The sequence below is a fragment of the Ranitomeya imitator genome, chromosome 5 (genome assembly GCF_032444005.1).
Source record: "Ranitomeya imitator isolate aRanImi1 chromosome 5, aRanImi1.pri, whole genome shotgun sequence".
Lineage (NCBI taxonomy): Eukaryota > Metazoa > Chordata > Amphibia > Anura > Dendrobatidae > Ranitomeya > Ranitomeya imitator.
This window is the reverse complement of record NC_091286.1, coordinates 228,434,861-228,448,393: the sequence shown is the minus strand read 5'-3', so window position 1 is coordinate 228,448,393 and position 13,533 is coordinate 228,434,861. Positions and strand designations below refer to the sequence as shown.

At 42.1% G+C, this 13,533-nt stretch overlaps 1 protein-coding gene across 1 annotated transcript in view; it reads right to left on the bottom strand.

Annotated features, from left to right (window-relative positions):
* Nucleotides 1–13,533, bottom strand: part of TXLNB (taxilin beta) — a 238,289-nt gene that overhangs the window by 53,644 nt on the left and 171,112 nt on the right. The window contains exon 4 of the mRNA XM_069725932.1: nucleotides 8,859–9,029. Coding sequence (XP_069582033.1) covers nucleotides 8,859–9,029 — 171 coding nt within the window. The remainder of the gene's footprint in view (nucleotides 1–8,858; nucleotides 9,030–13,533) is intronic.

The following is a 13,533-nucleotide window of genomic DNA, read 5'->3' as shown; positions in this document are numbered from 1 at the left end:
AACGTCCGCCAAAATCTAGACACAAACTGGGATCCCCTGTCAGAAACGATGTTCTCCGGAATGCCATGCAAACGGACCACGTTTTGAAAAAACAGAGGGACCAACTCAGAGGAGGAAGGTAACTTAGGCAAGGGTACCAGATGAACCATCTTAGAAAAGCGGTCACACACAACCCAGATGACGGACATTTTTTGAGAGACAGGGAGATCCGAAATAAAGTCCATGGAAATGTGCGTCCAAGGCCTCTTCGGGATAGGCAAAGGTGACAACAATCCACTGGCCCGAGAACAGCAAGGCTTAGCCCGAGCGCAAACTCCACAAGACTGCACGAAAGAAGGCACATCCCTCGACAAGGAAGGCCACCAAAAAGACCTGGCCACCAAGTCTCTAGTACCAAATATTCCAGGATGACCTGCCAACACAGAAGAATGGACCTCGGAGATGACTCTACTGGTCCAATTATCCGGAACAAACAGTCTTTCCGGCGGACAACGATCAGGTTTATCCGCCTGAAACTCCTGCAAAGCACGTCGCAAGTCTGGGGAGACAGCCGACAAAATCACCCCATCCCTAAGGATACCAGTGGGCTCAGAATTTCCAGGGGAGTCAGGCACAAAACTCCTAGAAAGAGCATCCGCCTTCACATTCTTTGAACCTGGCAGGTATGAAACTACAAAATTGAAACGGGAGAAAAACAGTGACCAACGAGCCTGTCTAGGATTCAGACGCTTGGCAGACTCAAGGTACATCAGATTTTTGTGATCAGTCAAGACCACCACACGATGTCTAGCACCCTCAAGCCAATGACGCCACTCCTCAAATGCCCACTTCATGGCCAAAAGCTCCCGATTACCAACATCATAATTCCGTTCAGCGGGCGAAAATTTTCTAGAAAAGAACGCACATGGCTTCATCACTGAGCCATCGGAGCTTCTCTGTGACAAAACCGCCCCCGCTCCGATCTCGGAAGCATCAACCTCAACCTGAAAAGGAAGCGACGTATCTGGCTGACGCAACACAGGAGCAGAAGAAAACCGGCGCTTAAGTTCCTGAAAGGCCTCCACAGCCGCAGGAGACCAATCAGCAACATCAGCACCCTTCTTAGTCAAATCCGTCAAAGGCTTAACAACACTAGAAAAATTAGTTATGAAGCGACGATAAAAATTAGCAAAGCCCAAGAACTTCTGTAGACTCTTAAGAGATGTAGGCTGCGTCCAGTCACAAATAGCCTGAACCTTGACGGGATCCATCTCAATAGTAGAAGGGGAAAAAATATACCCCAAAAAAGAAATCTTCTGGACTCCAAAGAGACATTTAGAACCTTTTACAAACAAAGAATTGGCCCGCAGGACCTGAAACACCTTCCTGACCTGCTGAACATGAGACTCCCAGTCATCAGAAAAAACCAAAACATCATCCAAATACACGATAATAAATTTATCCAGATATTCATGGAAAATATCGTGCATAAAAGACTGGAAGACAGAAGGAGCATTAGAAAGTCCAAAAGGCATCACCAAATACTCGAAATGGCCCTCAGGCGTATTAAATGCGGTTTTCCACTCATCACCCTGCCTTATCCGCACAAGATTATACGCACCCCGAAGATCAATCTTAGTGAACCATTTAGCCCCCTTAATGCGAGCGAACAAATCAGTCAACAATGGCAAAGGATACTGATATTTGACTGTAATCTTATTCAAAAGACGATAATCTATGCAAGGCCTCAAGGAACCATCTTTTTTGGCCACGAAAAAAAAACCTGCTCCCAAAAGGGACGAAGATGGACGGATATGTCCCTTTTCCAAGGACTCCTTAACATAATTCCACATAGCAGTATGCTCTGGCACTGACAGATTGAACAAACGACCTTTAGGGAATTTACTGCCAGGAATCAAATCTATAGCACAATCGCAATCCCTGTGAGGAGGAAGCGAACTGAGCTTAGGCTCCTCAAAAACCTCCCGATAATCAGACAAAAATACCGGAACCTCAGAAGGAGTAGATGAAGCGATGGAAATCGGAGATGCATCATCATGAACCCCCTGACATCCCCAGCTTAACACAGACATTGTTTTCCAGTCCAGGACTGGGTTATGAGTTTGTAACCATGGCAGACCAAGCACTAAGACATCATGTAAATTATACAGTACCAGGAAGCGAATCACCTCCTGATCAACGGGAGTCATACGCATGGTCACTTGTGTCCAGTACTGAGGTTTATTCATAGCCAAAGGTGTAGAGTCAATTCCTTTCAAAGGAATAGGAACTTCCAGAGGTTCCAGACTAAACCCACAGCGATTGACAAATGACCTATCCATAAGACTCAGGGCAGCGCCTGAATCCACATAGGCATCGACGGAAATAGATGATAATGAACAAATCAGAGTCACAGACAGAATGAACTTAGACTGTAAAGTACCAATGGCAACAGACTTATCAACCTTTTTTGTGCGTTTAGAGCATGCTGATATAACATGAGCTGAATCACCACAATAAAAACACAATCCATTTTTCCGCCTATAATTTTGCCGTTCACTTCTGGACTGAATTCTATCACATTGCATTATCTCAGGTGCCTGTTCAGAAGACACCGCTAAATAGTGCACAGGTTTGCGCTCCCGTAAACGCCGATCAATCTGAATAGCCATAGTCATGGACTCATTCAGACCTGTAGGCGCCGGGAACCCCACCATAACATCTTTAATGGCCTCAGAAAGGCCATCTCTGAATTTTGCAGCCAGAGCGCACTCATTCCACTGAGTAAGCACCGACCATTTCCGAAATTTCTGACAATATATTTCTGCTTCATCTTGCCCCTGAGAGAGAGCCAATAAAGCTTTTTCAGCCTGAATCTCTAGGTTAGGTTCCTCATAGAGCAAACCCAATGCCAGAAAAAACGCATCCACATTGAGCAACGCAGGATCCCCTGGTGCCAATGCAAATGCCCAATTCTGAGGGTCACCCCGCAGGAAAGATATAACAATCTTGACCTGCTGAGCAGGGTCTCCAGAGGAGCGAGATTTCAAGGAAAGAAACAACTTGCAATTGTTCCTAAAATTAAGAAAACTAGATCTATCTCCAGAAAAAAACTCTGGGATAGGAATTCTAGGTTCAGACATAGGAGTATGTACAACAAAATCTTGTATATTTTGAACCTTAGCAGCAAGATTATTCAGGCTGGAAGCCAAACTCTGGACGTCCATGATAAACAGCTGAGGTCAGAGCCATTCAAGGATTAAGAGGAGGAAAGAAGCAGCCAGGCTGCAATTAAGGCTAGGCAGCAAACACTGAGGAGGGAAAAAAAAAAAAAAAAAAAAAAAAAAACTTCCTCAGACTACTTTTCCTCCTACTTCAGCCAAAACGATGACCAATTTTTTTGGGCCGGCTATACTGTCATGATCCCAATGGCAGGGGATCACAAAAGGACAAGCACAAAAACAAAACAAGCTCTAGGGTGATGGAACCTGAGCTGACCGCGATCCTGAACCTAAACACACAACTAGCAGTAGCCGGGGAACGTGCCTACGATGATTCCTAGACGTCTCGCGCCAGCCGAAGGATTAACTTCCCCTATTAGAAGAAACACAGACCTCACTTGCCTCCAGAGAAACACCCCACAGAAATAGCAGCCCCCCACATGTAATAACGGTGAAATGAGAGGAAAGAACATACGTAGTTATGAAAACAGAATCAGCAAAAATGAGGCCCGCTAAAGCTAGATAGCAGAGGATACAAAAGTGAACTGCGCGGTCAGCGAAAAACCCTTCAAAAAACCATCCTGAAATTACTTGAACTCATGTGCCAACTCATGGAACATGAGGAGTAATTTCAGCCCACTAGAGCAACCAGCAGCAAGGAATCGCATATCTGCAAGCTGGACTAAGACAAAAATTAAGCAAAACGTGGAACAGGAAAATCAAAACTTAGCTTGTCCTGAAGATTACAGATGCAGGTAGCATAGGTAAAAAGACACACTGATTACATTGATTGCCAGCGAGGAAATGACAAGAAAGCCAGGTTAAATAGGAAACTCCCATAACCTGATGGAACAGGTGGACACCAGAGACCGCAGAGAACAAAAGTCACCCAGTACCATCAGTAACCACCAGAGGGAGCCCAAAAACAGAACTCACAACATTTAGGATCATTATCCATTTGTAGAAGCTATCCTCTTTTCAACTTTAGCTTTTTTTCTTGCATCAAGAATTTGTTGTAATTTCATTGATGTTCTTTTCCTGAAATTCTGTGCCCTTCTTTCTCAACACATACCTTTGATCATTGTGGCCAAAGAGATCTATTTTAAGCTCATCGTCCACAGGATTTGTTTCCAAAATGCATCATCCTTGTTTATAGATGTTCTTTTGCATACTTCTGAAGATGAATTTTATAATGAGGCCACAGGAGAGGTTTTCTTCAAATGACTCTTCCATGAAGGCCATATTTGTGCAGGTGTCTCTGAAAAGTAGAAAAATGTACCACAACTCCATAGTCTCCTAAATCTTTCTGAAGGCCTTTTGCAGTCAAGTTTTGATTTTCCTCTCTAGCAATACTACGAGCAGCTCTCACTGAAGTTTTGCTTGGTTTTCCAGACCTTATCTTGTCCTCCACTATTTCTGTTAGCTGCCATTTCTTAGTTAAATTTCAAACTGAGGAAAGAGGAGCTTGAAAATGCTTTGCTATCTTCTTATAGCCTTCTCCTGCTTCGTGGGCCTACATCATTTTCAGACTATTAGGCAGCTGCTTAGAAGAATACAGGGCTGCTCTTCCTTGGTACAAGGTTAGAGGAGGCTGGGTTTTTATAAAGCTGGGAAATTTGCATCACCTGGCCTTTCCTAACCATGATAATGAATAAGTTATAACCCTAACAGGCTAATTAAGGTCTGAAACCTTGGTCAAAGTTATCCGAACACACAAATCTCCAAGGGTGCACAAACTTTTGCATCAGCCAATTTTCTTTTTTGCGATTTTTAAAATGAAAAAAAAAATTAATTTTTTTTTGCTTAAAATACAAATGACATCTGTCATCTTTTACTTTAGGCCTTTTAGACATCTTTTTATCTTCAACTTGCTTAACTGTTCCCAATACAAGTGATTTTTACCAGGGGTGCCCAAACTTTTAAATGCCACTGTATATTACTAGGGGCAAGGAACATGGATTAGTGATACTAATCCAGTACTGAAATAAAAAAAAAACCCACTGGAATGGACCTTCAAGTTATTCACCTGGAAAGCAGATGCTACCTCCTTAACTACTTTAGACCACTAAGGAAGCAGGCATTAAAGGAGTTGTCACAGCTTCTATTTTCAGGTTCTCATGGATCTCCTGCCTATTGGCATCCTGTATGCCAGGGGGCAGCGCTCTCCTGATGATTGATGGTTCAGAATAGAGGCAAGTCATTGACAAAGTTGATGTGACGTACAAGTCAGAGTTGAGCTGTAAAAAAAATCACAACTTCTGATGATCCCCTGGATCACCTTCAAATGCATTATCATCAAATTCAAAGAACATGGTTCAATATCAAACCTGCCAAGAGAGGGCTGCTTACTCAAACTCTCAGCCCGAGCAAGAAGGGCATTAATCAGAGAGGCAGCACAGATACCAAAGGTAAACCTGATGGAGTTGCAGAGTTCCCAAGCAGAGACTGGTACACCTGTCTGTTCGACCACAATAAATCATACACTTCACAGAGGTGGCCTTTATGGAAGAGTGATCATAAAAATAGTCTTTACTTACACCCCATAATTGTAAGCTCGTTTGTCAAAAGACATGTTGGTGACTGCCCAAATGTATGGAGGAAGGTGCTGTGATCAGATGAGACCAAAATTGAAGTTTTTAGCCACCAAGGTAAACGCTAGGTCTAGCATCAAACCAACACATCTCATCACTCCAAGAACACCATCCCCACAGTAAAACATGGTGGTGGCAGCATCATGTTGTGGGGATTTTTTAACAGAAGGGACAGGAAACATGGTCCGAGTCAAGAGGAAGATAGATGGTGCAAAATACAGGGATATTCTTGAGCAACTAACCTGTTTCAGTCTGGCAGTGATTTGAGACTGGGATGGAGGTGCATCTTCCAACAAGACAATGACTCAAAGCATACTGCTAAAGCATCACTCGACTGTTTTAAGGGGGAATATGTAACTGTTTTGGAGTGGCCTAGTCAAAGCCCAGACCTTAAGCCAAATGATAATCTGTGGTCAGACTTGAAGATTGTTGTTCACCAGGGGAAACCATCTAATTTGAAAGAGCTGGAGCAGTTTTCCTTTGGGGAATGAGCAAACATCTCAGTGGAAAGATGTGTAAACCTCAGAGATTTATCCAAAACAACGTAGCTGTAATTGTCGCAAAAGGAGGCTCTACTGACTTTAGGGGGTGAATAGTTATACACACTGAAGTTTTCAGTTATTTTGTGCTATTTGTTGTTTGCTTCATAATAAAAAGAAAACCAAATGTTCACAGTTGTGGGCATGTTCTTTACATGAACTGATGTAAACCCTAAGAAAAAACCTGTGAAATTCAAGGTTGTAAGGTAGAAAAACACAAAGGAATGCCAAGGGGGTGAATACTTTCTCAAACCACTGTATAGCTTTGCCTCTGCATTACAGAAGGAGGCAATAACACTTAATCTGGATGGATGCAGCTTGGTTGTTGTGCTGTTCTTCCTGATTTGGTGGTTCTCACCTTTTTTCACAGAGCACTGGATTATTGTATCTGTATTTTTATACATTAATTACATTGTTTCATATATATTTTATTGGAGCAACTTTTGGTGTATCTGTGGTTCACATTAGCGTTGTGTCGGGCGCAGCCGCAGCGACGCATGCGTCATGCGCCCCTATATTTAACATGGAGGGCGCATGGACATGCGTTGCACTTGCGTTTTGTGACGCATGCGTCACTGTGGCGCATGCGTCAGGGCGCAGAAGACGCTGCATGATGCAGTTTTTTCTGCACCAAAAACCATGCAAAAGTGGACGCATGCGTCACAAAACGTTGCGTTGTGCATGCGTTTACATTTGCGTTGTGCGTTGCGTTGCCGACGCTGCACCGCACAACGCAAATGTGAACGTAGCCTAAGGAAGCAGGCATTAACCTCACCACTTAGCTAAACTATTATGTAATCACACATTAACTTCTCTACTTGACAGACAACCAAGAAAACGTGCATTTACCTACTACTATAGATCACCAGGAAAGCAGGTGTTAAGTCCTTCATTACTCTAGACCACAAAGGAAGCAGACATTAAAGTTAACCTGTCATTAAATGGCCAAACTACGGGAAGCATGAGTCAGAGTCTAGTTTTGAGATCCAAGTATATTTTGACAGGTTTCCTTTAACCTCACGACTATCCTAAGCCACTAAATAAGTACCGTAATTATTAATCTTACCTTTACTCTAAAGAATTAGGGAAGCAGGCATTATAGAGTAACCATTGTTTCAATTTTTATTTAATTATTTAATAGTCCACATGAACATAGGAACTTTGTAATACAGTTGTGTGAAAAAAAGTGTTTTCCCCCTTCCTGATTTCCTATTCTCTTGCATGTTTGTCACACTTAAATGTTTCAGATCACCAAATAAATGTAAATATAAGATAAAGATAACACAAGTAAACACATAATGCAGTTTTTAAATGAAGGTATTTATTATTAAGGGAAAAAGAAATCCAAACCTACAGAGTTTCTTATTTTCATGTGTACTATTCATTTATGAAATAAAAATTCAATTGACGGTTATACTTTAAGCTCTCTACTACTAAAATAGACCAACAGGAAAGTAGGAATCAAGTTCTTCACTATCATAACCCACCAGGAAAGCAGACATTGCCTAATCCACAACTGAAGATCACGAAGGAATCAACCATGAAATTCCTGCCTAGATCATACGGTAAGCAGTCATTACTGCATTCACTACTCCAGACCAATAAAGTAGGCAGTAACCTTTTCCCCACGCTACATTTTGTGACGCAAGTTCTATAGTTTTTCTGGAAGAATTAGAGCAACGTGCTGTACTTTTTTTTCTATTACACTTGGGGCCTGTCCAAATGGCAAAAAGAAACTGACCCATAGAATGGCTCATATGTCTTGAATCACATGGCAGATTTACAGAAAAAAGAATACTCAGGGGAGAAGCAGAAATAAAAAAAACAGCAAAAACTGGCCACATTTGACCAAGTAAGATGCACTTTGTTAGTTAGATTGTCCTCAGGTTACAATGGTTGTCCTGGAAAGAACTATTATGGAAATACTAGATTGTGGCGTTAGATTCTAACGCATCGGGTATTCTAGAATATGCATGTCCCCGTAGTATATGGACAATGATGATTCCAGAATTCGCGGCAGACTGTGCCCGTCGCTGATTGGTCGAGGCAACCTTTATGACATCATCGTCACCATGGCAACCATTATGACATCTACGTCGATACTGTGCCTCGACAAATCAGAGACGCGGGATGTCTACGTCCTTTATGACATCATCGTCGCTGTGCCCGTTGCTGCTCAGAGACGTGGGATTTCTACGTCGATGCTGTGCCGGTCTCTGATTGGTCGAGGCCTGGCAGCCTCGACCAATCAGAGACGCGGGATTTCCAGGACAGACAGACAGACAGACAGAAAGACAGACAGACAGACGGAAAAACCCTTAGACAATTATATATATAGATGAGAGGCCACCTATTTATTTGCTATAACTTATCAGAATAATAATGTGCTTAGTAAAAATGTTTACTGAATTCCTAGAAAAAGGAAAATGTGCCGTTAATACACAAGACATAAGACATTCAAACTGCAGTTCACAATGTTATCAGTGTAAACCATAGTATATGCTCTAACAGACAATAGAATAATCTACCTTGAGTGTTTTGTTGTGTCTCTGCAGCTCCCGACACAGGCTCTCAAGTTTGCTTCGAGCAAGGATGGCTTTATTTTGCTCACTCTGTAGCTGGTCTTTTTCCTTAATAAGTTGAATTTGGCGTTTTTGCATTTGCTTCATCTGCTTTTGCTCTGTACGATGCTCTTCAAGCTACATAGATACAAAAGTACCAATAACAACATTTTATATGAAGGTAAGTGACAGATAACCAAAGCTTTGCATATAATCTATCTTAAAACTAGATAGTATAATTTTTCTAGTTTATGTGATGTGTGAACTACTAATCCATCTTAACTCAACCGTCAATCTACCAAAATGCTTGTGCATGCCCTCATCATCTTCCGCCTTGACTACTGCAACATCCTTTTCTGTGGCCTCCCTGCTAACACCATTGCATCTTTCCAGTCCATCCTTAACTCTGCTACCCGACTAATTCATCTCTCTCCTCACTACTCCTCCGCTTCCCTCTCTGCAAATCTCTTCACTGGCTCCCATTCCCTCAGCGTATACAGTTCAAATTACTAATACTAACCTACAAAACCATCTCCTCCATATATCTCTGAACTAATCCCCTGATATCTTCCCTCACGTGATCTCCGGTCTTCCCAAGACCTCCTTCTCTCCTCCACACTTATTCGCTCCTCACCCAACCATCTCCAAGACTTCTCCAGAATATCCCCCATCCTCTGGAATTCTTTGCCCCAACACATCCCACTATCAACCATATTCGGATCCTTCAGACGGAACCTGAAAACCCACCTCTTCAGGAAAGCCTACCGCTTGCACTGACCCCGCTGCCGCCTCACCACTACCGAAGATACCACCTCACCAACACCAGAGCTCTGCAACCCTCAACCTATTATCTCCTTCCCCACCATCCTGCAGAATGTAAGCCCGCAAGGGCAGGGTCCTCGCCCCTCTCTATCAGTCTGTCATTGTTAGTTTGCTTACTGTAAGTGATATCTGTAAGTTGCATGTAACCCCTTCTCATGTACAGCACCATGGAATCAATGGTGCTATATAAATAAATAATGATAATAGTAAAAAAATTCTGTGTGTCATGTGGATATATGACACATGTGAATAGATGTAACTATTGATATCTTTTGGACAACTATTATCTTCCTACTTTCCAGCTGCCTCAAATTCACCTGACTGTAGGTCCTCTAGAAAACTTCAGAATGTTCCTTAGTCACCCCATAAAAATCTTATTTTTAAAGGAGAACCTGAGTCATGAAATACAAAAATTATGAAGATTTTATTATTCCAATAAAATTACCAGTAATAAACAAATACAATATAAAAATGTATATGGGTACAAATAATAATAATAATGCGGACCACCAATAAATTTGGCCAAACTACACAAGAGACATCAGCATCTGTTAGCATTCTTATGTCCGATTGTTCCATTAATTACCCGCTGAGGAAGCGACATCCACACAAAACACGCGTTGGGGTACATGGACACAGTCCAAACAGGAACCCTCACCAAATGGGTAATTAACCTTTTACTAACTACAATTGTGTTACATATATAGCATGCACCAGAAACGTACTTTACACTTAGAAAATAGACTCCGCATCACAGCGTTTCCACTAGATTTGCTCCTATGTCATAATCTGGTATAGGGTAATGAATGGGACAGTCAGACATAAAAATGCTAACTGACGCTGGTGTCTCTTGTATAGTTTGACCAAATTTATTGATGTTCCGTATTATTATTATTATTATTATTATTATGTAGTCCTGACCAGGCCTCCGGACCCTATTCATTGCACCTATGGATCAAAACCTTTTGTACCCATATACATTTTTGTATTGTATATGTTTATTATTGGTAATTTTCTTGGAATACTAAAATCTTTATAATTTTTGTATTTCTACAACTAGATGGGTACAGTATTATCTTGGAACTGGTATTTTTTCCTTACACCAAAAAATCTGTTTAGTATAACACAGTAATGGATAGCTCTACACTGTTTAAGGCAAGTGCCAATGACTGCAGTCCCCATCTTTCCCCAACTTCCCCCCACCAGGTAGTGTACTATTTGACATCCTCTCTCCTCTTCAGTTAAGGATAAATGTTTGGTTAGGTTACCTTTTCAATGTGGCTAATTACAGTCAGAGGGGCTAGTAAAGCCCGTTCCTTGCTGTTGAAACAGCCCCCTGGGTGCCAGTTTCTTTTTTTTCCTTTTGGGTCCTGGAGGTGCTCTCATCCTGCTCTCCTTCCTTTTGGTTAAAAGAATGTCTGATCCCCTTATCGAACAGTTGCATGAGTGGTGCAGGAAGTTAAGCACTGGCTACAAGCCCTCTTTAGGGCACAGATATAGCACCAAGGTATTTACGCATTCGCATGAATTCCCTCCTTTTTTTTTCTTGTGTGTTTTTAACAATTGCTATTTCATTGTAGAAATTGAAGTCACAGCAGCTGTTTCACTTAAAGTAAGAAAGCAGTGGAATGTTTTGACTACGTAGGCTGACTTGCCTGTTGAAGAGCTATATTGCATTTGGCTGTTAGTTTTGCGTTTTTCAAAGTTTTTAGTGCCTTCTTTTATTGCTATTCTATAAATATATATTATAGTAAAGATGTGACCGACCTTCATCCATCAACTTGTGTGAATGTCTTTATTTGTTCTATGGGGTTTTCAGAGGGAGGAGAGGCACCTGGTGTTATTATTTTGGGGTCAAAGTAAATGAAAGACAATGAGGATAAGGATGAAACAGCAGCTAACTCAGTGTTTCAACAAAAGAGCACAAGTAAGAGATTTGTAAGGAGGGTAAATGTCATATTATAGTCAAGTTATATCTGTGTGCCAAACCCTCTGTGCATCATGTAGTCAGTGGTATTTTTAGAAGGCATGCTATGATAATGTAGTGCTTGCGCATTGCCTTGTCAGAATAGTTAGCTAGTAGTAATAATAATAGTTTTCTTCTTTACAGGAGGAGATGCCAGTGACAGAATTGGACCATGAAGACACTGATGTTGACATCATTGTGTACATTGTGGGGTCAAAGCACAGGGCCACACCACTTATTATAGGGGTGTCTATATAACGGTAGTGGGTGGTGCCAGATGTGAAGAGAGCAATGAGACAATGTGAGGTGCCTGAGAAACCTGTCTTTTGTCAGTGGGGGCAATACAACTAAGTAGGGTTGAGCGAAAAGGATCAGACAAATTCAAAAATCGCCGACTTTCGGCAAAGTTGGGTTTCATGAAACCCGACCCGATCTTAGTGTGGGATCGGCCATGAGGTCGGCGATCTTCGTGCCAAAGTCGCATTTCGTATGACGCGTTCAGCGCCATTTTTCAGCCAATGAAGGAGGACGCAGAGTGTTGGCAGCGTGATGACATAGGTCTCGGTCCCCAGCATCTTAGAGAAGGGCATGACAGTGATTGGCTTGCTTTCTGCGGCATCACAGGGGCTATAAAGGGGCATGCACGCCGACCGCCATCTTACTTCTGCTGATCTCAGAGGTTGCTGCAGCTTCATCAGAAGAAGGGATATAGTTAGGGACGGAAGATTAACCCCCAAATTGCTTGTGCTGTAGCGATTTCCACTGTCCAACACCACCATTTTTTTGCAGGGACAGTGGAGGCTATATTTTTGTGCATCAGCTCTGTAGCTTATTAGGCTGCCTTATAAGGCTCCCTTATTGCTGCATTGCTGTTTGCACGCTGCTGACTGAACAAACGAACTGCTTTTTTAAAAGCAAAAATCCTGTTGCTCCTTTCTGCACAGTTACCTTGTTTATTTGTCCATACTTTTGTGTGCAGCAGTCCTTTTTATTGCTGCCATACTTGTCCTGAGATCATTGTAGGGAGGTTGAAATTGTACTACAGTCCTTGTTTTTTTCATATATCTTCCAGCCACTTTCTGCCACTTACATTGTGTTGTTTTACGCACAGGGCCTGAGGTTTGGTTTAGATTCCCCCAAAAAAGTGAGATTCAAATTATCACAAGGTGGATATATTTCAGTCCTGTTAGTTTGTGGTATATCAGCCAGCCACTTTCTGCCACTTACATTGTGTTGTTTTATGCAAAGGGCCTGAGTTTTGGTTCAGTCTCCCCCCAACAAAGTGAGATTCAAATTCTCACAAAGGGGATATACTTCAATCCTGTTAGTTTTTTGTATGTCAGCCAGCCACTTTCTGCCACTTAGATTGCGTTCTTATATACACTGGGCTTGAGTTTTGGTTCCGTCTCCCAAAAAAAAGGGAGATTTAAATTCTCAACAAGTTTATATACACTTTCTACCTTGTTTTACAGTACCATATAACGTTTGTTGTTTTGGTTAGATTTTCCAAAAAATGAGGAAGTCTGGTGGAAGAGCCCCTGGGCGCTGGTTGCCAGCTGGTACTGATGGTGGTGGTGGTGCATCTGGTGGTAGTGGCAAAGCACAATAGCACCTAAGGCTGGAGGTGTTGAGTCAGCGTCATCGTCTGGCTACACAAGGCCTCGAAGGCTCCCTTATCTGGGAGGAGGAAAACAGCTTTTAAAGCTGGAGCAGCAGGAAAAAGTTTTGGCTTTCCTTGCTGACTCAGCCTCTAGCTCTTTTGCTTCCTCTTCAGAAAGTTCCAAATATAAAAGCAGCGAGTCGTCAGTGGATGCTCCCGGTCAGGAACAAGACGTTTCCTTGTGTCCTTCACCC